The sequence below is a fragment of the Furipterus horrens genome, unplaced genomic scaffold (assembly GCF_987537825.1).
Source record: "Furipterus horrens unplaced genomic scaffold, mFurHor1.1.pri manual_scaffold_3, whole genome shotgun sequence".
Classification (NCBI taxonomy): domain Eukaryota; kingdom Metazoa; phylum Chordata; class Mammalia; order Chiroptera; family Furipteridae; genus Furipterus; species Furipterus horrens.
Window position 1 is genome coordinate 200998065 of NW_028327173.1, and position 25778 is coordinate 201023842.

The 25778-nt window shown below is 42.2% G+C and overlaps 2 protein-coding genes across 6 annotated transcripts in view; one reads left to right on the forward strand and one right to left on the reverse strand.

Moving 5' to 3' along the window:
- ZC3H14 (zinc finger CCCH-type containing 14) overlaps positions 1 to 22023 on the forward strand; it is a 36716-nt gene extending 14693 nt beyond the window's left edge. For 2 of the 5 annotated variants that reach the window (XM_090271276.1, XM_090271278.1), the window contains 8 exons: positions 8711 to 8785; positions 14330 to 14489; positions 15214 to 15431; positions 18632 to 18752; positions 19830 to 19966; positions 20268 to 20359; positions 21125 to 21231; positions 21744 to 22023. In XM_090271276.1, the coding sequence (XP_090127402.1) occupies positions 8711 to 8785; positions 14330 to 14489; positions 15214 to 15431; positions 18632 to 18752; positions 19830 to 19966; positions 20268 to 20359; positions 21125 to 21231; positions 21744 to 21750 (917 nt within the window). In that variant the 3' untranslated portion in view covers positions 21751 to 22023. The remainder of the gene's footprint in view (positions 1 to 8710; positions 8786 to 14329; positions 14490 to 15213; positions 15432 to 18631; positions 18753 to 19829; positions 19967 to 20267; positions 20360 to 21124; positions 21232 to 21743) is intronic. The other 3 variants (XM_090271277.1, XM_090271279.1, XM_090271280.1) reach the window with 3 other exon arrangements.
- Positions 22024 to 25489: 3466 nt separating this feature from the next.
- EML5 (EMAP like 5) overlaps positions 25490 to 25778 on the reverse strand; it is a 128356-nt gene continuing 128067 nt past the window's right edge. Inside the window, exon 43 of the mRNA XM_090271281.1 lies at positions 25490 to 25652. Coding sequence (XP_090127407.1) covers positions 25616 to 25652 — 37 coding nt within the window. The 3' untranslated portion in view covers positions 25490 to 25615. The remainder of the gene's footprint in view (positions 25653 to 25778) is intronic.

The following is a 25778-nucleotide window of genomic DNA, read 5'->3' on the forward strand; positions in this document are numbered from 1 at the left end:
TCGAACAGTTGCAACAGACCATATAGCCCACGTAACCTAAGATAGATGTTTGCGGACCCTGGATATAGATGTGAAAAGCATCTTTTAAAATCATTCTAGCTAGCAAGTAAAAACAAAGTGATAGAATTACAGGTGGGTTTTTGGTTTTTGGTTTGTTTCTTGCAGCCTACAGTGAATTAAAGAATCTAGGCACTGTTCATTAATAGCTACGAAAACTTTTCTTAAAGTGAAAACCAGCCATTTTGTACCTCCGTGTGATGAAAATAAAACACCACCTTAGTCTTGCCAGAGGATTTGAACCTGAGTGATGAAGCCTCTGACTCAGCAGTCAGCTTGTGGGAAGTACAGAGGCCAGAGGTGTATGTTGGTTGACTGTACTGTGAGTGTGCAACAGGCAAAATACAGTTTCTGAGAGTTACGTAGTTCAAAAAGCCTGAGAATTTTAGATTAAAAGTCTTACAAGACAAAATAAAGGAGGCAAAGTAAAGCTTTAGTGTCTAGGGATGCCTGCTTGTGTGATAAAACCACAAAGAAACTAGGTATTACTATAAAAGGCGATAGTGATTATTTTTGGAGGGCATTTTTAGGATGGAACTAATTAAGGGGCTTCAGGGGTGGCTGGCATAGTCTGTTTTCTTGTTTTTGCCTTATGAAAATTTATTAAGCTGTTACTTGTTCTGTGTGGTTTTCTACCTCATTGTTTTGTTTTAAAGGGAAATAGTCGAAGTGGTATCCAGCACCACCGATGTAACAGTCCTTCTCAGGACTGTTCATGCTGACTGAGCTCATTCATTCACAAAGGCAGAGTGACGCTCTGCAGACAGCCGTCAGTTGGTGTGCCTGCTCACTGTTTTACAGCTTTGTCTGCGGCAGGGTTTTTAAAATGTAAATATGCACATGTGTTAGCATGAATTCTTGATATTGTTCTCTCATCTTTCCGGCCTTGCATTTTTACTAGCCCACCCTTGCCCCTCACAATATTTGTGTTTTCTCTCTCTTTGTCTGGGATTAGTCTGTCAACGAGTTTATTTTGCCAGGCTTTTCAAAGACTTAATAATTTTGGCTATCTTGAATATTTTAGAGGGGGTGGATTTCCATCCAGTTTATTGAGGGCCTTCAGGGGGTGTTGAAGGGACGTGAGATGAGATCTGGTGTCCTTGGCCAGCCGGGACCTCCCAGCTTCACAGCCGCTGAACGGGGATTCTCTTGTGTCATCGTCTTGTTTTCTAGTTCATTAGTTTATGCTCTTTTTTTTTTTTGTTTTAATTTTATTTATTTATTTTTAGAGGGAAGGGAGGGAGAAAGAGAGGGAGAGAAACATCGATGTGTGGTTGCCTCTTGCATGCATGCCCTTCAGTTGAGAACCTGGCCTGCAACCCAGGCCTGTGACCCGACTGGGAGTTGAACTGGCGACCCTTTGGTTCACAGGCTGGCACTCAATCCACTGAGCCACACCAGCCAGGGCTACTCTTATTTTTAATATATCCAATTTTTAAATTAATTTATCTTTGTCTTTTCAAATGTATATATTTAAGCTATTCATTTCTCTTGATATGCCAGTTTTTTGCATTATCACAAATTTTTATGCATAATGTTTTAATTATTATTCTAAGTATCTTTAATTCCCAATTAGATCTGCATCTCTGACCCATGATTTATTTGGAAGTGTTTTTTTTTTTTTTTTTTTAATTATTTATTGTGGTTTTAAGAATATTTTATTGATTATGCTGTTACAGTTGTCCCAATTTCTTTTCCCTTTGCTCCCCTCTGCCCAGTTACCCCCCTTCCCTCCAGCAATCCCACCCCCTTTAGTTCATGTCCATGGGTCGTGCATGTAAGTTCTTTGGCTTCACCCTTTCCTATATTATTCTTAACTTCCCCTTGTCTATTTTGTACCAACCAGTTATGCTTCTTAATCCCCCTCTCCCTCCCAGCTGATAAGCTTCCACATGATCCCCACACCTATGATTCTGTTCCTATTCTGGTTTGCTTAGTTTGTTTTTGTTTTCATTTTTTTAAAAAAATTATTTATATTTGTTTATTTATTTTTAGAGAGAGGGGAAAGGAGAAAGAGAGGGAGAGAAACATCACTGTGTGGTTGCCTCTCAATCGCGCCCCCAACTGGGGACCTGATGGGCAACCTCGTCGTGTGCCCTGACTGGGAATCGAACCAGCGACACTTGCCTTCCAGGCTGACACTCAATCCACTGAGCCACAGCAGCCAGGGCTTGTTTTCATTTTTTAGATTCTGTTGTTGATAGTTGTGAGTTTGTTGTCATTTTAATGTACATAATTTTGATCCTCTTTTACTTAAGTTCCTTTAACATTTCATATAATAAGGGCTTGGTGACTGTGAACTACTTTAGCTTTACCTTGTCTGGGAAGCACTTTATCTGCCCTTACATACTAAATGATAGCTTTGCTGGGTAGAGTAATGTAGGTTATAAGCCCTTGCTTTTCACCACTTTGAGTATTTCTTGCACGTCCCTTCTTGCCTGCAGTTTCTTTTGAGAAATTAGCTGACAGTCTTATGAGAACTCCTTTGTAGATAACTATCTGCTTTTATCTTGCTGCTTTTAAGATTCTTTGTGTTCAACCTTTGGCATTTGAATTATGATGTGCGTGGACCTCTTTGCTTGTGTCCGTCTTATTTGGGACTCTCTGCTTCCTGGACTTGTATGTCTATTTCCTTCACCAAGTTAGGAGAGTTTTCTTCTATTTTTTCAGATAGGTTTCCAATTTAGTGCTCCTTTTCCTCTCTTCTGGCACCTCTAGTACGCTTGAAGTTGTCCCGGAGGCTTCTTAGTATTATCCTCATGTTTTTGGATTCTTTGTTTTTTCTTGCTGTTTTGATTTCTTGTATTTTGCATCCTTATGTTCCAGATCACTAATTTTATTCTTGGATTCATCCACACTATGTTTGATTCCCTATAAATTGTTCTTATTTCAATTAGTGTATCCTTTGTTTCTGACTGGATCTTTCTTATGCTATTGAGGTCCTCACTAAGTTCCTTGAGCATTCTTATAACTAGTGTTTTGAACTCCAATAGATTGCTTATCTCCATTTCTTTTAGCTCTTTTTCTCGAGTTTTGCTCTGTTCTTTGATTTGGGCCATGTTCCTTTGTCTCGTTTGGCAGGCTCCCTGTATTTGTTTCTATGTATTAATTAGGTAGCGCTACTACATTTCCCAGGCTTTACAGAGTGGCTTAATATAGTAGGTATCCTGTAGGGTCCAATGGCATAGCCTCCCCTATTACCCAGGCTGGGTACTCAAGGTGCACCCACCATGTGTGCTATGTACACCCTCCTGTTGTAGTTGAGCGTTGATTGCAGTTTTCAAATCCAAGTACAGCCACTGCCTGTGTTCTGTCTGGCATCATGCAGCATAATCTACAAAGCTATCTGCAGGTGGCTGGTACTTGCGTTGGGCTTGAAGGTACCCATGTAATGCCAAGCTGTGAACCAAGGCCTGTTGCTGCTGGAGCTGGGCCTGGGGTAACTTAGCAAGAAGTATGGGGCTCCCTGAAGCCAGATGCTGCTCGTTTGAGAAGATGGAAGGAAATCTGAAGTGTGGGCCAAGACAAGCCATTCATAGTGAAATGCCACTGGAAACAGGTCGTGTGGGCCCAAAAGCTGGGAGAGGCAAATCCTCTGGGAATTACCAGGGCAGGGCAAACAGTGTGAGCCAGGTACAATGGAGAAATGGAGTTGGTGGGTTCTCAGGTATGACACCCGCCTGCTGGCCCAGTGGTTCTGTGGTGCGAGGGCTTAGAAAAGAACCAGTGGCCTCTGCCAGTACTTATGTCTGGGGAGAAAGCTGTCTCTCCACAGCTCTCGCCCTGATGCTGGACTATTCAGTTCCTCCTCATATGTCTCTGATGCCTTTCAATTTGCTGCCCCGGTGCTGGAGCTGCAAGGGAGTGCGTCCAAGTAAGTCTGTGTGCAGGCCCTTTAAGAAGAACTGCCATGGATTCCAGCAGTTTCTTGTCTTCCACAGCCTCAGTCTCACTGGTTTTTACAGCTGAAGTTATGGAGACTTATTTTCCTGGCACTGGAACCCTCGGCTGGGAGGCCTTGCTCCCAGGATTTCCCTCCTGATTTGTATCCATCACAGGTGGGTGAGGGACCAGCCCGTTCAGCATCTCCGCCCCTCCTACCAGTCTCAGTGTGGTTTCTTCTTTAACTCCGTAGTATAGGTCTTCCATTCAGCTCCATTTCTGATGTTCTGAATGATGGCTGTTCTATGTATGTTGTAATTTTGATGTGGTTCTGTGAGGAGGTGAGTCATGTTTACCTACGCCGCCACTTTGACTGAAAGTACTACGATTCTTTATAAAGATTATTCTTTCGGAGAGGCTCGGGGGAGTTGTGTCCATCATCTTGGATCTTTGTATTCTGCACAGCATATCTGTTGACTGTGTGGTCACTTTGTATTAGAACTGGTGGATCTGATTTTTGCTTTTAGTTATCTGACATTTATAACTTCCCAATTATTATTTTTTTAATCCTCACCCAAGGACATTTTTTCATTGCTTTTAGAGAGAGAGAGAGAGAGAGGAACATTGATGTGAGAGAGAAATATCGATTAGTTTCCTTTCATATACATTCCAATCATGGCTTGAACCTGCAACCTAGATATACGCCCTGACTGGGAATCGAACCTGCAACCTTTTGTTGTGTGGGATGATGCTTCAACCAACTAAACCACACCAGCTTACCTGTTGACTTGTGTGTAAACCAAACTAAAAATGGCCTTTCCCAAACTAAAGCCATGGAAAGACAGTCTCTGTTCATGGATTGGAAGACTTTAATATTTTTATGTTGGCGATACTCCCAAATTGACCTATGAATTTTAACTCAGTCTGTTAAAATCCCTGCTGGCTTTTTTGCAGAAATTGACAAACTGTACCTAAAATTAGAAATGGAAAGGACTTACAGCAGCCAAAGCTACTGAAAAATATTAAAGTTAAAGGACTTAGATATTTCCCAACTTCAAACTTGTTACAGACCTATAGTAATCAAAACTGATACTGGCTTAAGGGTATAATACAGATCAGTGGAATTAAATTGAGAATGTAGAAATGAACCAATACATTGATAATCAAATGATATTTCAACAAGCATACCAAGACAGTTCAGTGGGGAAAGAAGAGTCTTTTCAGCAAATGGTGTTGGACAGCTGGACGTCCATGTGCAAAAAAAAACGAACTTGTACCCTTGCTTTACTACATGTGTCAAATTAATTCAGAATGGATCAGAGACCTTAAATGGAAGAGGTAAAATAATGTATCTCTTAGGAGAAAAAGATAGGTATAAATCTACGTGAGTTTCTTAGACATGGCACTTAAAGATAACCAGAGAAACAATAGATCATTTGGACTTTATCAGAGTTTCAAATTTTTGTTTCAAAAAATACGGTCAAGAAAATGGGAAGGCAACCCACAGAATGGGAGAAAAATCGTATCTAATAATGGAATAGTATCAAACCAAGGCCAACTCCTCATTTTCCCTATCTTTAAATGCAGTTGCATTCCATTATTACGACATATTTTTAGAGAGATTTGTCTGTGATCATGGGTCCAATTACCCTCCCTGCCCACTGCCTACAAAGGAAATGCTATGTATTGTTTTATGCCATTTTTACAGGGAAATGAAACTGAAGATACCAGATAAAACAATGTAAGAAATCTGAAGCTTAAAAACTATGGTTTGTAGATGACAGGACAAAAGTATGCTCAATTCACATCATACTCCAGTAGAAAGTAGTGAATGTTGTTATATCCTTTAATGTAGGCCCAAGATCTTCAGTACTCCTTGTCATGAGGTAAATAATAGAAAATTCTTTGTGTGTCACATGTCTAGCTTCAGCCAATCAGAAGCCAGAATTCCCTTCTATGTAATAATAGGGCTTATTTGGAGAGGAGCTGCAGGTAGAAATTTACTTTTAGGTTGACTCCAGAAATATACAACCCTGCCATTTAGATACAAGTTTAAAAATATTCTTCACTCCTATTACTTTTTAAAGTAACGGCCCTAATAAAACCATGTAATGGGCTGTGAAGGAAAAAAATTTAAAATTAGGAGTGAGAGAATTTTATGAAAATGTCTTCAAGAGTTTCATCGCCTGAGCCAGCTGAGTCAAGTTCTGTAGCAAGTTCCTCTTGTTTATGGAACGAGCTAGACAATATTTCCCATCTTTTAAGGAAAATATCAACTGATATCAATGAAATTAAGGAAATGAAAACAGCACTTTTGACAGTGGAAGCAAATATTTTTGATCTAAATGTCAGAGTGTCACAGAATGAAGCAAAAATATCATCTTTGGAGATTAAAATGAAAGAGTATTCAGCGTCAACATCTGAATGCAACAGAGAGTTCAAAGGTCTTCGAGAAGAAGTAGATTTTGGATCACCGTCAGGTACTGCTGATTTAAAAATAATTGGCTTCCTTGGAAACATTGAGAAAGGTAATTTCTTAACAATGCGATGTTGTCTAGACACTCACCCGTGGCAGTGTTTCCTGTAACTTGTTCTCATGAAAGGCAGCAAGTCACAAAGAGCTTGAACTTCCCATGGACCTTTAATGACAAATTTGGGCTCTGTGTGATTCAATTTAGAAGTCTAGAACGTACAGAATGCCATCCTCTAGTGAATCTCTAAAATTATATTTTGAAAAGATAGATGAACATAGAGAGATGAAGCAAAATTTGAAATGCAATAAAATGATCCCTTCTCTTTTATGTGTCCTGTAAAATTACTTTTTTAAAGAATTTATTAAATTTTTTTAGAGGGGAAGGGAGGGAGAAAGTGAGGGAGAGAAACATCTGTCTGTTGCCTCTGGTATGCGCCCCGACCAGGAATTGAACCTGTGACCTTTTGCTTTGTGGGATGACACCCAACAACTGAACCACACCCATCAGAGTGTGAAATTATTTAAAAACGTATAATTCATTCATTGTTCACTGTTTATGTCAACACGACCTGTTGTATTTGAATTGGAAGAGCATTTTTCCTGTAACCTAATGCATGTCAGTTTCTCAGGCCTCCTACAGGAATACTAACTTGACCAAATGCCACGTCTTTCATTTTCAGGTCAGTTCCCTGAGATTTACTGTGCTTTCACCATGATAATTTTGGAAGGGCTTAATTTTTATTTTGGCACATCACTAAAGAGTAATGTGATGTAACATTTTAAAAGAAAATAGCTGATACGATGATGAATTAACTGTGGCTTTTAAAATTTAAAAACCCCTTTTAATGAAACATGGTAGTTTGGCAATTGCATGTTTGCACTGAGTGAGCAAAGGCTGACTTTGTGAAACCGCCCTTAATAGACACCCTGAAAGTTGGCGTGTAAGCATCTAATTAATATTTCAGTTTGTGGAACCATATCATCATATCCCCTTGTAACTGTGCTGTAACACTTGTTTTAAGTCCGCAGGTGTGTGCCTAATACAGGCTGAGCATGAGGCAGGGAAGGGTCGGGGGTGTGTACTGTCCTCTCCTCCTTCAAGTGCTTGCTACCGCACGGAAGGTAGCGAACATCAGGTCTGGGTCAGGGCCTTGTTTTGTTTGCAGTTTGACTGTAAAGAAAGTATGAGCCTGTTTCTAGCTGAGCATCTTCCTCTGGGAAATCCAAGTGATTATTTTCATGCTCTGGTAGGACCTGAACCGCAGAGCTGGGAGTTGTACTTGTTCACTGTTCTCTTTGTATTTAGTCTTTTGGGAACTCTAACCAGGTTAACTGTGGAGTGTTCTGTCATGCAGCTCCAGGGGTGGGTGGGGCGAGTCAGAATGCTGAGCGCCCAGGTGATGGAGGGGGATGCTGCTTACGTTGATCTTGCAGTTGGCGTTCCCGGGGTGCAAGCTGAGGTTCCATGCAGCACCTCCCGTTGGCTTTCCTCCCTTTTGCCGTTACCTCCAGTCCAGGAAAACCGGCCTTGGGAGGGAGAACCAGGAATGTTGTACATTGCCAGTTGTGGTTTAACCCTGAGTACAGGTTTTTGTCTTGCAGACATTTGGCCTGTAAATATTATTAAATTGTATTACTGGGTTGGCCAAAAAGTCTGTTACATTTTTTCTTTATGATGGCTCTAGTAGTGCTTATTTGTCTTTAACTTCATTTGAAATAATTCTGTTGGATTGTATCGTGACAGCTGTCATATCAGCATGCAGTTTTTTTTAAAAATACATCAAAATTGGTGAATTTTTGTGCAGCCATTTTACTATTGAAGATGGAAAAAGAGACGCAACATGTTTGGCATATTATGCTGTATTATTTGAAGAAAGGTAAAAACACACAAAAAAGGTTTGTGCGGTGTATGGAGAAGGTGCTGTGACTGACTGACCGTGTCAAAAGTGGTTTGCAAAGTTTCTTGGTACTGTTGACATCTTGACCAAATAATTTTTTGCTGTGGGGCTGTCTTATGCATCGGAAGGTGTTTAACGGTAGCACCCCTGGCTTCCACCCACTAGATGCCAATATGGGAGACAGCCAACATACTCAAAGTATCCAAATCAATAGTTATTGAAGAAAATGAAAAATCTGTCTTTTATGGAAAAACCATAATGGGCTTTTTAGCCAACTCAATATTTAAGCTTTATATTTAAGACTTTTAAGAACTCAGATTATTTTGGGCTTAATTTCTGGGACATACACATGCTGGTACTGTATTTTAAGCTTAGTTAAATTTTAAAATTTATATTCTAGGAACTCAACAGAGGCAGTTGTTATCCCGGCTGCAGATTGATCCAGGAATGGTGGAAAGTCTGGAGATCAGTCCAGGTTGGTAATAATCTTACATTTTCAGTGTAAGCACATTTTTCAGTTGCTATTTCCATTCCGTACACTTCATTTAATGTATCTGTATCTCTTAGATCCTGCCCTAAGATGCTGTATTTAGATCTGTGAAAATATTTTAGGGGCAGGAGACAAGATCTGCATTTTCTTCATATTACATCGTGTTTGTATTTTTCACCTCATTCAGAAACTAACTTTCTTTGTTGCCATTTCACTTGGGACCCTGGAAATGGTTGGCTGCTCACTCCCCTGCTCTAGGGATGACTGAGTTCCTACCCTCCTCTCCTCTGCACCCAGCTTTCACTGTCGCCCTGAGCCGCTGCAGTTGCCCTGGCCTCTTCACCCTGGTCCTCAGTGTTACCTCACTTTAAAATCTCATTGCCAAGGACACACCTAGAACGTGTCGTTCTTAGAGCCACTGGAACTTAATTGTTTAACACTCTCCCACCCCCAGCACACAGAGACACACACGTGATGGCTACTTCAGGACTGGGGCTAGTGCTGTATTTATCTCTGTGTTCCCAGTGCCCTTGCCAGGCACACGTGTCATTCCTAGTCAGTGGCTGCTGAATACATGATGGGAGCCATAGGATACCTGCAGCCTTAAATTCAGAAATCTTATTTTCTCCGCTTCCTTCTATTTCCCCTGAACCTGCCCTTTGTTGCAAGCTCCGGTCCCTTGACCGCTGCTTGTCAGCCTCTAACTGAGTTTTCTTCCCCTTGGTCAGGACTCCACAGTCACTAACCATTCCTTGACCCTTCCATGGGCCTTTTGTCTCAGAAAGACGTGCTTGTCTGCTCTGTGGGTTACCTTCTACCCAGAGGCCGGCTTCTGCCCAGTTGATGAGCAGTCTCTTCCGGCCCAACTCCTGTAGCTCCAGTCTCTGCCCCTTTCCTGGCTCCTCCCTTCAACCTGTGGAAGGGTTTGAATAGTCTCCATTCTTGGCTTTGCCCTCTCATCTCCCAGCCTTCCATCCTGCTTTCTATATGAGAATTTTTTTTTTTCAAAATGTTTGGCAGCTGCGGTCTGTGTATGTTGTATCTGCTTAATCCACCCTCACCTATTCTTTTTGTTTCCTTTAGTTTTTGTTTTGCCCCATGGTGCCTGTACAGTTTGAATCATCAGGTAGTTCTAGGAGGCTGTGAAGGAATACATGCTCTGCTGGGCCTTGTATAACTTTTAAAAACAATTTCTGAGGGACTTTTATATGTTCATCCTTCCCACCCCGGAACCCCTTTTTTTTAACATACTGGTTTTGGTTTTGTTTCCTGTATACAGTACTTTTCTCATTTCTCTGAGGATAGTAAAGGTAGTTCTAGCCTTTTCTTTTGGTCTTATTTTCTCCAAGTTTGTTTTGATCACTGTCTCATGAAAGAGGGTTTCCTCATATCTGAGGACCCTTGGTTGTCATATGTAAGAGTGGGGCACTTAAGAAGCTGGTTGGCGTTTGGGTTCTTGAGCTGTGGTGGGGGCTTTTGACTTCACATTTGAACATGGATCTGCAGTGAAGAGTGATTTGGCTTGCCTGCCTTGTCGGGGGCACTCTGACGTCAGGGTCTTGAGGCCTATCTTTCCTCCTAGGTCAGCTTCTCCAAAAAAGGTCTTTTAAGTATTGGATTGGCTGGGAGCTAAGGGGAAAGAGGACCAGGGAAAGCACCTCAACATTAATTAACTACGTAATGTTTATGTAACAGCCCTCCTTTCTAGTCTCAGAATGGTGCTGCTTTCAACAGGACTGGCACTTCGTGCTCCAGAGATGGAGCAAGGAAATCTTAACTGCTTTTAACAATTTTTATAAGATGTTTTGAGTTAATATTGTCATAGCACCTTTCTGTCAGAGACCATGATGCTTCACCCATGGGCGCCTCCTACAGTGATCAACGAGAAAGCGCACCTCCCGTTATTCCAGGTATCTTCAGTGGAGAGGTAGGGGGATTGGGGCCGTGAGGCTTAGGAAAGGAGGAAATAGAACTGAGGAAGAACTGACTGTGTCTGAGATGGACACTGGAACACGTGCGTGTCCATTTTGCTCTGTCGTCGTCGTTCCCCCCCACCCCCCGCTGCTCAGCCTCTGGACAATCTTGGGATCCATTTTGGATTACTTCTTTATTGCTATGAGACTCAGCTTTTGAAGATCTACTGTTAGTTTTTTCACTTGCAAAATGTGGTTCTCTCTCTTTTCACAATTATTTTCCATGTGAGTTTTTAATAATTAACTCTTCGTTGACATTTTAGTGGGCTTTCAGGAGGAAACAAATGCGTGGGGTCTGCCTGTGTTCCATCTGTCGGACGCTACTTGACCCAGGCTGCTGACGTTAATCGCGTGGAAGTGACCAGTGGCCTGTACGGCTCTTTTCAGTGCAAACTCTTCTAAGCTTTGTAGCCTGTGACACTTGAGTTCTGTGTTTTCTTCAGTCTTTGATCCTTTGGTTCCCAGGACTTCTACTATCTGTTCTTACACTAATTCCTTTTCCTTCTGCTTTATCAGCTCCTTTCCTCCTCTGCTGCCCCTTAAATTGCTCACTTTACCCTGTGTCTTTTCCTCAGCATTATTTTATCTCCTGTATTCTCCCAAGATGCAAAGTAGTAGAACTGCTTTTCCTCAAGAAAGTGCAGGGAGGTGAGAAGGAACGCAGAAGCACTTGGACTGGTTTCTGGACTCTGCCTTTGCTAGCATAAGACCTCAGTGAATCATTAGGAACTTTGTGTTGCAAAGCGGTCATCTGTCGCACAAGTGGATTCAGTGAGAAGATAGCAGCAATGAATGTGTACAATTTATTAAACATTCTAATTTCACCCTCAGTTTTGACTCTGCTTCTCTTTATTTGTCTACCCTCCCTCCTACTGGTCAGCTCTGAGTGTTCATCTTTACATGTGAGAGCCCACAGAACCTCAAACGAAATAAATCTAAAATTGAGATTTCTCTGCCCCCTTTTATTTTTTTATTTATTACATTTATCGAGGCAACATTGCTTAATACTACTATACAGGGTTGGGCAAAAGTAGATTTATTGTTGAGTACGTGAAACCCTTTATTCACGTATTATTTATTATTATATTATTTTCCGTACGAACAAATGTAAACCTAGTTTTGCCCAACTCCGTATAGGTTTCAAGTGTACAGTTCTGTTGGGTTGCCCAAAAAGTTGGTTCAGATTTTTCCATAAAATAAAGGACACATTTTTTCATTTTCACCAGAAACTTAATTGCTTTGGATATTCTGAGTACGTCAGCCATCTCTCATGTGGTAGAATGTTGAGTGTTCTCAGTGTCTTTGTTTGATCCCTATCAGCTTCAACTGGTCTGCCTGACCATGGAGCATCGTCCAGCAAGAAATCTCTAGCATGAAACTTTGCAAACCACTTTTGACATGTTCGATCAGTCACAGCACATTCTCCATACACTGCACTAATCTTTTTTTGGCGTTTTAGTTGCAGTTTTACCTTTCTTGAAATAATAAAGCATAATATGTTGAAGATGTCACATATTTCTTTCCGTCTTTAATATTAAAATGGCTGCGCTAAAATTCACCAATTTTGATGTGTTTCTAATACACACTGATATGACAGCTGTCACAATACAATCTAACAGAATCATTTCAAATGAAGTTAAAAGACAGCTCAGCGCTACTAGAGCCATCTTATGGGAAATAACGAACTTTTTGGCCAACCCAGTATAAGGTATCATCTGTGTATTGTGCTGTGTTCACCACCCAAAGTTTTAATTCTCACTCTCACCATATGTCTACCCCTCTTCACTGTCTGCTGCATCCCCCCCACCTCCCTTCCTCCAGTAACCTCCCTACTGTGTCTGTGCCAGTGAGTTTTTGTCCGTCTCATTGGTTGGTTGGTTGGTTTCATTTTTATATCCGACCTGTGAATGAAATCATATGGTGGCTGACTTTCCATCTGACTGACTTCGTTTAGCATGGTACTCACCATGTTGTTGGAAATGACAGTATTTTATCTTTTCTTGTGGCTGAAGGGTATTCCATTGTATATATGTACCTTATCTTCTTCATCCAATTCATCTATTGAAGGACACTTCGATTATTTCCATGGCCACTGTATCTTTGCCCCTCTGAAATTGGCTCTTTCTCCCGCGTCAAGTTTCTCTTCCCCTTGTTCTCTGTCCTGCTTTCGTCTTTACCCATCTCCCCTGCCCTTGCAGGGGAAGGCAGGCTGCGAGGTGCCAGTGCTGACGGGAGTGTGGTGAGACCAGGACTAGAGGGGAGAGTCCTTTAGCTCAGGCCTCGCCCCCTCTCCTGCGCAGCAGCCTCGTAACTGAGATCTGGGACTCCAGTCCATTCCCAGCACTGTCCCTTTTTCTGAAAACCAGTGCAAACATGTTACTTCCCTGCTTAGAAACCTGTCTTGGTTACTTACTACTTCCAGACCAGAATTCAAGCTCATTGACACGAGAGCCTTTATGCCTCAGCCTTTCTTGCCACTCACCTACTCCGCGCAGCACACGCAGGCCTCCCACCACGCATTTCTCCTGTGCCTTGTGCAGGCCGCTGCCTTTCTCCGTGCAGTGCCCTCCGCCTGAAATGCTGTTCCCCAGCGCTCCCTCCTAGTTCTTCCCTGCTCGTTCCTTTATACCTGTTGCAATTGTTCATCCTCTGTAAGCTTTTCTTTTCCCAGCTGCAGGTGGTTCTGTATTCTCCTAGCGCCTGTTTATACCCTGTTTGGGTCACCTTGGGGGGCATACTGTTAGGAAATTGTGTTTACATCTCTTTTCCCTCTGTGTGTGTCTGCCACAGCACTCGCAGGTGTTAAGTTTTTACTGAATGGACATGAATGAATAGTATGTGAATTTGGGTCTCTTATTTGCCTGTTAACTTTAAGAAAAGTGGAACTCGTTAACTTCAGTCAGTTGATTGCGTATTGATAAGTCAGCCCATTCTGGGCTTCAAGGCTTGGTATATTTTATTAAGTAGTCGGGCCTAAGAAGCATATTGCAGATGATGTGAACTGTAGTTGTTTGCACTGAAGTTCAGTGTGTTCCTTGCTGTATTTTTTTAAATGCCTATTCATCTTAAAATTCTTTCTCAAAGTAATGCTTACAACCAGGCAGAAAGTATGGCAGTTGAATACTTATCATCAGGATGTGTTCATTTCTCTACGTGGTACACGGTGCAGAACGAACAAAACAGACTGTAGAAAGATGTTTTAAATCTTTGTATCATAGTTCAAGGGTACATTAGGACTTCTTATTCTCCTTGTATTTAGAAAACATTGTACTTAAAGTAAGTGTGTATTACATTGTTAATAATATCCCATTAGATGCCCCACGTAAGAACCTTTCTGTCCTGTAGGCAGGGAGTGCTCCTTAGAATCCTTGGTTATCTGCCGGCCGAGGGAAAGATGCTGCTTTGAACAGATGCTTGGCACAGAGTAGAATGATTGTGATTTTCCTTTGAAAGTAATTACAAATATATAAAAGATTGACATTCTTCTCACATGTGTGATGTTGGGAATGAAGGTATATTCAGAAGTAAACATTTGTGGCCAATTTTTCTGGCTCAGATTACTATGACATGGAGTCCATGGTCTGTGCAGACACAAGATCATTTATTCTGAAGAAGCCAAAGCTGTCTGAGGAAGTAGTAGTGGCATCAAACCAAGAGTCGGGGATGAAGACTGCAGATGCCCTGCGGGTACTTTCAGGACACCTTATGCAGACACGGTAGATGGTTTCTTTTTCTTGTGGAGCTAATTGGTGGTGACTAGACAGAGCAGGTTAACCAGTAATTCCCTCCTCCCTCCTCCCTATCCTAGCCCTCAGTATGGAGTGCTTTTTATTTGTTCAGCAGACAGGCCGTGTGCAGTAAGCCAGATTCAGTTTTCGAAAATGCCTGTTCATCTTGCTTGATCAGAAAGCCATTGTACTACAAAGGAAGTCCGCGTACGACTTAGCTGTTACTAAGAGTCAAGTCTTGTGCGCGTCCAGGAAATGAGTGTCTAAAAGCCGGGTGGTCAAAGTCAGGAACTCTCTGGATAGAGTTCGCTAATTGGGTCGGGATGATTCTTCACTTAGAAAATTGACTAAATGTGCTAACATACAGATAATAAAAGTAGTGTAAATGTAGACTGGTGGCTATTGAGTTCTGGGAAGAGAAGCTGACTTTTCAGTTTACTTCCATGGGACCCAATGAGGATCCAATGTACCGCGGGGGTTAGGGCTGAGGAGAGACCAGGGCGCTGGTGGTGACGCGCAGCGACAGGCGTAGCCACTGTGTGGTAGCAGGAATCCGCCAGCGCCGTACCTGGGGTCCCGCCACAGCTTGTCCTTCCCGAAGAGACTGCACAGCAAGCTAAGGGAGTGGTAGTTCTGCTACAGAGCACATTGGGAGGCTCAGCTTTTTGTGTCTGTTGCCCTAATGCTATGGTGTTTTCTATCTATCTGGCAGAGATCTTGTACAACCAGATAAACCTGCAAGTCCCAAGTTTATAGTGACGCTGGATGGTGTTCCCAGCCCCCCAGGATACATGTCAGATCAAGAGGAGGACATGTGCTTTGAAGGAGTGAAACCTGTAAACCCAACTGCAGCCTCAAACAAGGGACTCAGAGGTCTCCTCCACCCACAGCAGCTGCAGTTGATGAGCAGGCAGCTTGGTGACCCAAATGGTAGCTTTCCACACGGCGCCGTTACTGAGAAGGAGGGCTTTGACGTGGCGGTTTCCCTCCCGTGAATGAGTATCGGTTGGAGGCCTTGCTTTCCCGTCTTACTCAGTAGCGGCCTGTTTCCTTTTCTGAGACGTAACAGCCGGTTACATTGGAGAGTTTCTCCCGATGTGGGCTGTGTAGGCTGGCTATTATTCCAGTACCGATTGGTGTGCAGCCATGGGAGCCAAAAAACACCTCTCACTGTGCATGGTAACTGCGCATGGTAAAGGGTGAACCATCGTTCCTCATTTCTGTTTATCTTTTCTTAAAAAAAAGAAACTACTCATTACTTTCCCCTGTACCAGCAGTAGTCTCTCTTGTAATTAACTTGACAGAAAAATGAATTTGGATTTTGATGCTATTTCTACTTCACTGTAATTCTCTTGAGAGGAGTTTCTCTCCGAATCAAAATACCTCTTGGAAGTTTAGAAAAGACCTTACATCTAAGTGAATATTTAAGCATAGTATTTAGAAGTCAGACCAGCTCAATTCAGGTAGCGACATGCTTTTAGGCAGCTGAGCCTCTGCTCATGGGTTCTCGCTGGATACCGGCGGCAGGGGCAGCGCTGCCGATCATTTTCATTCGGGATAGAGAATGACCTTGCTCCTCACTCAGACCTTGTCACGTTCCCACAGACACCTACATTGGCAGGGGAGACAGCGACTGGATCTGAAAAATGGACAGTATCAAAGAAAAAAAAATGGGATTTGAAATTTTTCCAAAGTAAAATTTCTTGGCAGTGATATAAAAATATATTAATAACCCTTAGGGAGACACTTGAGTGACTGAAGAGATATCATTGTTATCTAGAACCGAATGAGTCAGTAATGGAGTGTTACAGTTTCGATTAGTGGAGGAAGTCGAAAACTTTGACCTATTGAAAGGAAGAAAAATTTTCAGATGGTAACAAAGATGGTAAGAACTGCAACGGGCCGTGCAGGTTTCTTGACCTTGTGTATTCTGTCTAAAGTCAGAGAAAATGCTGGTGTTCGTACTACTTTCATTTTCAATTTGGTAGCTTAGTTTTAGGGTATGTTAGGGTCTAGTTTTATTTAAATGGAGATGTCTTTGTTAGGCTGTAATGATATATATGTCATAGCAGCAACCCTCCAGATAACATGCTAATAAAACTTGCCCAGGTTACACTGGTGCCATGGCCGCCACGGAGACAGCCGTGAAGAGGGGGAGCCTCCTTCACCGTTGCTTTGCCCTGGAACTCTCCGTGTTTCACTGCTGCTCAAGCATGAGGCTTTCTGGTGGAGCACAGTGAGGCCAGAGAGGCTCCTGGGTAACAGGCACAAAGAGGCTGTGGCCTGGCTTGCTCTCCTGCTCCAAGCAGGGCGTTGGGAACTTTGCGATTGCTTTTGGGGGCTTTTTGTCTAGCGTTTCAAGGATGCAACCAAAAGCAGCAGCCGTTTTAAGCCACCGCCACTGGCCATTATAGGGCAGCACCAGTTTTATAGCTTGCAGTAAAAAGTGCACTTGCCTCGTAAAATGTGAACGGGAAAACATCTAATAGCTTATGAAGTAAATGTGAGGGAAAACCAGCCATGACCTTTGTGTTTATGACTTCACATTTCTAACAGAAAGACACAATTTCCTTGTAAAGTATTTAACTTCGTTAACATGCTTTTGAGTATCTGGCCACTTGATTCACTTTGCAGCTAGCCTACTCTTGGGTATTCTAAGTGCTTTCATCTGGCCTGGGCGGTCATGTGTTTACCAGAGTCTGAAGTCCATTCTGTAGGAGGAAAGTAAGACACACGTTTTCTCTGCTGGGGTGACACAAAAGCCACTTAGATTGGGCCCTACCAGGTTTTATGTGAGACTAAGGATACTTTTTATCCTGGAACTAAATAATGACTTAATGATTTTTTAAAGTAGCATGGAAAATTTATATACCAGGCGTAGTCATAATCCCTGTCTCCGATGATTCTCCTAACTGGGGTCCGGGACTGGACTTGTGTGTCTTGTTATCCGATAATGAAGGCTGACGCTGGGTCCCTGGCACAGAAGTGCTCAAAACACTAGCTGCTGCGTTGTTAGGTGTTGACTGGTTACCCGTTACACATTTTTGTTTATGTTTAATCATGAGATCCTAAGGAAGGCATTATTTTCTCTTCGTGTAAATGAGGAGGCTGGAGTTCAGACACGTTTGATGACACTGGCCCAGAGTGTCTGGCCCCTCTGCCAGTGAGTTGCAGAGCCAAATCTGAACAGCCTAACCTCAGGTGAGAGGACTAGAGGGAGGTCGTTGGGTGGCACCTGCGCTCATAAACATGAGTACGAACAATAACAGGTAATGTCTACGATGCTGTTTTTGCAGGGGCTAGGATGTCGTGGGCCAGAAGTTGGCAGCTCCTTATATCCATCAGGCATAACTTTATTTGTTTTATGCTGTGTTTTAAATTTGAATGAGTTGCCAGCATTTAAAATGTAGATGTCGTGTAAAAAGGTTTTCAGCTTTCCAAAGGAGGAGACAAGCTGACAACATGGGTCCCGCTTTCCGATGTCATAGTAACTGACATTGCAGCTGGATGGGACCCGGTGATGGGGTGGCGGTGAGCCCGTGGGTGGGGCGGCACTTGGCTCCAGTCGACTCTCCCCCCTCCTGTTCGCTGCACTCCGGGCTGCCTGCCACGGGCATCCCACCCCAGCCGGGTGCACTCCGTCAGGCGTTCTGCTGGGTGGTGACATTTGTGACCCTCTTAGACAAAAATCTTGTCCTCACTCTATAGGCATTGGTGTGGGTTTATTACCTAGACGTAGGAAATTGCGTATACCTCAGTGAATGGGAAGACTTTGTATTCGGACCACTGGTAATTTTGCCCGAATGAGAATTAGCTCATATTCTTCATCAGCGTGTCTTCAGTTGCATTTCCTTTCCTTGGCTCCCTACTTAACATGCTTCCCTCTCCCGTATCTACTTCGGCTCTGGAGTAGTGTTGAGAACTGGCGTTCCTTTGTGAGAGCCGGGCTGTAGCTGCGGCGTCATGGTCGCGTTTCCACGGTGACAACTGCAGTCTGGTCGGCAGCGCAGGTCGGACTGCTGGGCCTCGTGTATTTCATAAGACTAGGCACATAGAAGATAAGATTTTGAGACTGGGTTTTGAGGTAATTTATAATTAATGAGATACTTTTAATTTCTCCCCCTTTGCAGCGGAGATGAGTGAACTGAGTGCGGCCCAGAAGCCAGAGAAACTTCTGGAGCGCTGCAAGTACTGGCCCGCCTGTAAGAACGGGGACGAGTGCGCCTTCCACCACCCCGTCTCGCCGTGCAAGTGAGTAGCTGCAGGCAGGGTCTGGTCTTCAGGGGGATTTCTGTCCCCTGATAGCTTGCGTTTTGAGACTAGATGCAGCGACACTGACCACAGCCCTCCCCGTGCAGCATCCTTGTGTGTGCGCGCGCCATGGAGGGGCAGGGGGAGATGGGAGGTGACTTCCTGGGCCTCAGACTTCTGAGAGCGAAGCTCTGGGTTTCCCTCAGGATTCTGTACACCGAAGTAAGGAGACGAGTGTATGGTAACTGTCCCAGTTTGCATGTGCCGTTCCTGCACGCGTGCACAAATGCTTAAAGCTTCGGGGAAAGCCAGTAATTGGGAATGCGCAGACATTCTGGACTTGGGTATAATGTTTCCTTAGCGGGCTGATTCAGTGGGATGGGCTCCAAGAGACGGCTTTTAGATGTTTTGTGTTTGCCCTGGTGGTGGGCTCTCTCCATTGATATGACAGTCACATGGGCGTATATATACAGGGAGATCATGGGGTGGTTCTTTTTTTTTTTTTGGTAGCAAAGTGCCTTGCACATATAATGTGCTTACTCTAGAGTTTACTTCATGAAATTTTATAAACATACACCTTAATAATAAAGTGGTGTGATTCTCATCAAGTTTGAGTTGATAAGCTGTTATTACCCCAGGCGCTGGAAAAGACAGTTGTGTCCTCTTTTTATATATGGGCTCATTTAACTGGAGTTTCCGTCTTCTGTCACCTTTGTCTGAAAACAAGTAATGACTGAACATGAGTATTAGGAGCGCCTCTACAAAACATAGATGAAGCTCTGGCTGGGTTGCTCGGTGGGTTGGAGCATTGTCTCCGTACACCAAAAAGTTGCAGATTTGATCCCTGGTCAAGGCACATCCCTAGGTTATAGGTTCAATCCCCAGTCAGGGCGTGTGCAGGAGGTAACCAGTCAACATTGTTCTCTCACATTAGTGTTTCTCTCCCTCTGTCCCTCCCTTCCTCTCTACCCCCAATCAATAAAAACATATCCTTGGGTAAGGGTTTAAAATATTTTTAAAAAAACTAATGCATTGACAAAATTAAATGTGAATAATATGCTTTTTTTTCTTTTATAGAGCTTTCCCCAATTGTAAATTTGCTGAAAAGTGTTTGTTTGTCCATCCAAATTGTAAATATGATGCAAAATGTACTAAGCCAGATTGTCCCTTCACTCATACAAGTAGGAGAATTCCAATCCTGTCTCCAAAACCAGGTTAGTGACTGTGCACTACTACATTTGGATAAAAAAAAAATTAAAAATGACATTTTGTGACTATAAACTGAATTAAAAAGGAAAAAAAGGAATAGTTTCAAAATTGTATCAGTTAATGTAACCAGTTTTCGAAGAGGAAGTATACGCATACTATAGTATTCTTAAGTATTTTATCTTGACTGATGAATATGTGTGTTATCATTGTATTTTAGTTTAAAAAATGGTTCCCGTAAATACATCAGAATTCTTTAAAAATTATTTTGCCAAACGTTTGATCAGTGTTTGCCCTTATTTTTGTCAGCAGTTCTAACCTCAACACCCCCTTCTGGTGGCCAGCTCTGCCGTTACTTCCCTGCGTGTAAGAAAATGGAATGTCCCTTCTATCATCCGAAAGTAAGCACTTCTGTTACCCTCAAAGTGAGTTCAGTAGTGACTTCTCAGTTGTGAGACCTGGAAGATCATCAGCAAATTCAGTGTCTCCCCTGCCCCTCCGTCTCCTTTAACTTCTTTTTTGTTAGAGGTAACTTAATGGCATTTAAGTTATTCTCAGAGTCTTTCCAACCACTGTGTCGTTAGGCCAAGCAGCGGGAAACTACTGACTGTTCGTGTCCTAAGCGCTCAGGAGAGGAAAGCGCACCTTTGCTGGGCAGTTCCCATTCTTCTCTGCCCCTAAGTACGTGGGCAGAGGGTTTTATTTCCCATACCTCAGTGCCAGGACTGGGATGAGGAAATCTGGTGGTGTGGTGCTGCTTGCTACCACCCAGAGTTACACTGATGGCTGCTCCGTTGCTCAGTGAATCATCTGAAATAGCAGCCTGAAGACCATACAGAAGGCCTCACTTCCCCAGCTGCAGCTGGGCATAGATGAGGGTCCTCTGAAGAACGTAAGGATGCTAGGCAGGATGTGCGGGTGATTATTATGTTGATTCTTAGTAGTTTATAATGTGCTGAGGTTCTTTTTGAAATTTGACTTGGCAGTTATTCTTTGACTAGCATTCTGCTGGGGGGGGGGTCATTTTTCCAGGTTTCAGTAGTTTAATGAATGTTACACACTGTATCTCTCACCCCATTAATGCGAGGGTGGGCTGGCTATTGTCTCAGGTTGCTGTTTTTCTCTTTACTAGCTTTGCACATGATAAAGCTCTGTTCTCTCCTTAGCACTGTAGATTTAACACCCAGTGTACAAGGCCTGACTGTACGTTCTACCACCCCACCATCACTGTGCCACCGCGACACGCCTTGAAATGGATTCGGCCTCAAACCAGGTGAAGATTAAAATTAGTTGTCCTGTTGTCATTTCAAATACTCTTCTAATATGTAGTTTCTTATTAAGTTTATATAAATTGGGAGTAGACTGTCACAGATTTTTCACCAATGTTTAATTTTAAAAGGGTCCTTTGAAAAAATAGTACGCTACATAAACTAATTTTGTTTTATCTAGTAGGTGTTTGTTACCTAGGTCATCTCCAGATCTGACTTCTTTTACAACTTCTGAACATATACTAAGGCCTTCAAGAGTTACACTGCTTACACATCTCACATCAGTTAGTAATTGTAAAATATTGAAAGGAAGTTTCAGAACATTTTAGTGTGGCCTATAAATTTAAATACATGTTATGTTTTTGTACCTTATGTAATTTTTTTAAAATTTGATATATAATCTGTATAACAAATATTCATTGTCTGAAAATAGTCACTTCTTAGTTAAGGTATGTGGTATATAGGGATGCAAAGCAGTTAATTAAGACATTTTTTTTTTGGTTTTGTTTATATTCAGTGAATAACACCCAGTCCTACCTGGCAGAAGATTGTGAAGTTTGAAAGTTTCCGTCTACTGATGAAAGAGATTCTATAGAACATGTCAAATCTTTGAAACTTGGAATATATTGCTTTCATAATACGAAGTTTATTGCCTATCTGAAGTATCTAATTTTTCAAGTTTGTAAGTTTGTTAAGTGGTTTTAACATTGGGTGTTTTGTGTGTCTGCCTTGTTTTGGCTGTGGAAAGACAGTGCAAGGAAAAACTAAATTCTATTAAAACACATGGTGTGTTTGTACACTGCTGTTTCAGGTATCATCATGTACAGTGTGGTGATACCGTCAGTACTCATAATCCAGTCTGGGGCTCTCCATTGCTGCGTGTGCCTGTGTGCCCGTGTGCATGTGCGTGTGCGCGCAGACACAGCGAGAGGAACATCCTTATTCCAAAAGTAGGGTTGCTGCTTTCACTTTTTCCAGGGGTCATTTAATGTTCATAATCCACTAAAAACGGGAATTACCAGAAGTACTGAGGTGGCTTAAAAGAACCCATCCTACTTTTTCATTTTAAGTGACGTAAGTTTGAAAAGCATGGTGAGACAGGCTCCTGAGACCGCCTGCCGCTCCGGTAGATGGCCCCCTCCGGGCCAGGATGAGTGAGGTGGGTGGGTAGGGTGAAAACAGCTGGCATGGCAACGGCAAAAAAAAAGAGAACAATTCCATTTACTGTTAACATACGCTTTTAAAATAAATATTTTGGGGAACTACATTATCACAAAATTATACAAAATATTTTATAAGTATCTATACATAGGTATCAGAACAGACTTTAAACTCACAAGATTAGATTTTATATATATGTGTGTGTGTGTGTGTGTGTGTATATATATATATTCTCCCATTCTGAAAACATTCTCAGAAATAACTCCACAGAAAATAGTTACTGAAGATAATTTTTTAAGTGTAAAAATTAAATTTCAATAGTGTATTTAAATGACAGACTGATTACAGAGATCAGATGGCTAAAGTGCAAAACAGGACTCACCTTTTGGACTACTGAATGAAAACAGTTGTGTGTGGTTTTTAAGTTTTTTAAGGCAAGAAGTGTCAAATACTTCATAATTAAATGGATCACTGATTTTAATGGATGTAGGTTTTTAAAAAGTAAAGGTAAAAGTTAGTTAGAAAACAGATGAATGCAGAAGAGATAATAAAGACTCAAACATTCTGAAGACCAAATTAAATTTCATGGTAAAAAAAATTGCAGTGACTTCTACAGCCACACACCCGGACAGGAACACCACACCTGCAGAAGTCCATGTTTCTAAGCCTAAAAGCAGCAGTCTGGTTCTGTGGCCATTGCCCTTCCATTGGGAGAATTCACCAGGCACGAAACCGTTCTGTGAGGTGCGCTCGGCAGTGCCATCAGAGGCAGGACAGCGCACACCGGCTGTCACGTAGGCGAGGCACGGGTGAAATGACAGTCCCACGGTGTTCTCAGGCGCACTCCACCAAATGGAAGGCATTTGTGTTCATCCCAGTGTTAGTTACTGGAGACGCTTTGCAGCTCTGCGCAAGAAGTTTCTTTAAAAAAACTATTTCCAGAAATTTAAAGACTTCTAGTATCGTTTGTAAATGGTATATAGTTGTATCAGCCTAACTACACTATAAAGAACATGAATGGGAAACAAGGGTTCAGCCCTTCTACAAGGAAATACGTGCTCACATGGAATTGTTTCTGCTATGTAAGACATTGCCTGGAAACCCGCTGAAGAGTCGAATCTCTTCTTTCAGTGCTGTGGTTTATGGGCAAGCCGAGGCTGACTCGCCATTTGTTGGGTAACTTGGTCCTAAATGAACCACCACCAAAAAGGGTCACTGGAAAGGGAGGGAGAGGCTCACGGCCAGCAGTGGCGGCACGGGGGTTGCTGCGACGCTCCTGTCCCCACAGAAACGGCACTGGGGGAGCCAAGGCTCAGCTTGCAGACCCAGGAGGTCCCGTCAGATACTGTGCACACATACTTCTCCGGGTTAAAAAAGATAAACGGATTCTTTGCCCTCCCTTGGTTTGACAGCTGGGAAAAGCAACAAGCAAGGGGGTCCTGGGATGACTCCTAAATGCAACATGACCTCTCCTCGTGCAACTGAGACCTTGATCAAGGCTGGCTTATCGGGCTGGCCGCTGGGAAGAGCAGGAATGCAACGGAAACAAGCTTATCCCAGATGACCTACCTGCCGCAGCTTAGAGCCGCCGGCACTGGAATGGAGGTGGGGTTTCTCTGCAGCCGAAAGCTAACAAATTGGACAGCCAGCAATCTCAAAAATGGAAGGAGAGGCTGGGTCAGGAGAATTTTTTCCCTTTAATTTATTAACTGCCCCTTTATAACACGTGAAAAGAAATGTAATATTAGTGTATTCTAAAATTTGGCTTTATTTAAGAGAATATAGCGATGTGAATAATGAAAGAATACTCTCATGTTTCAAGCTTGTGAAACACCTTTATAATCAGTCCTTCACACACGGCTATGGAAAGCTTTAAACTGACCAGGTTCAATCACTGGTGAGGCTTTGTGTAATATAATTCAGCCATTTCTGTTTTCAGTATTTACAAGGTATGGGACATAGAAAACCAAGACTTCCAGAAACCTGAAGGGGTCTATTATGCTACAAAGATAACACATTAAAATAAAAATTCATAGGAGCAATAGAGCATCTTAAACTTCTTCACACTTAGAAAAATATAGTTTTAAATATCGGTCTACGTAATTCCCAGTCTTCGGGAAACTACAGCTGGCCTAAAGAGCAAATTCCTGAATGGCAAATACTGGTCTTTGGCAGCACTTGAAGTGAATAGGAATAAAGATCTAAGAGTTCAGCCTCCGTCCACCAAAAAAGAGTTAGACAAGTTTTACAAGTGAACTTGTATTCATTCCTTTTGGAAGTTGGCCCGTGGGGTGGTATACATGTAACTACACAAATTTTTCATTTAAAAAAAAGTCTGTAAAAATTTTATTTTGAGATAAACTAAATTGTATAATTTTGTACATGTGAATTTAACTCTTTACATGTTAAACAAGTGTTTCTATTAGGCTACACCTTTAAATATTCAGTATTCTCTCCCAGTTAAATACTGTTGCTATCTAAAACCTTAAAAATCTGTACACAACTGGAAAGGATTGTTCATCATACTACTTTTTCATTAATGAGGCTATAATCATTTTAATTTTTCAAATATAGAGATGACTTCTGAACATAAAGCTTGACAGCTCAAAAATGAAAAGGAGCGACCATACACTGACTGATCAATGCCAGGAGAAAAATGTCCCCCATCTGAAGGGCTTTTACTGATGCTTAAGGAATAGTCTATCCTCCAGAGAAGCTCCCATGTGTTTCTTCAGGGAAAAGAACAGTTGCCTCTAAAAAACATCCCCTAGGGTGATGGTATTTCTTTCCTTATGGAAACAGGATAAAATATTTCATTAAACAATGAACCTTGAAAATGAAATACAAAGTCTAAAATAAGCTTTGTAAAAATGGTGGTGAAAATTAATCCAAGTTGGGCTTTTAAGGTTTTGGTTTGCCTTCTGAGGAGTGCTGTACCTTCAGCCTCCCCAGCAGGTCTGCCGAGTTTGTGCACTCCCCCAAAATGGGGGTTGGCTCTCACGATCAGGAACTTATTCAGTCCTTTGAAATGCAGTCATCTGGCAGTGTATGGATTATGGACAGTCACAAAGTGCATATAATAACTTTTGAATGTCAGTCTTTCTTCTATTTTGATGATTCTGGCATATATCCCTGTTACCATCTTAAATTAGCACCACTTGACTTTCCCTCTTCTGTCATTCTGGCTTCCCAAGGCTGTTGGTTTAGTCTTCGCAGCATCCACGCCCTTCAGTGAGGCATATGTACACATTTCCAGACAAACAAACTGCAATCAGAGGGAGAACTGCAGTGAGACAGTTATAGTTCTAGATTTTCAGAACAGTTCCTCAACTGAGCTTTCAAACCATACATGTATAAGTTTTTCCCGTTAACTCCTCTTATTCTGTATTCA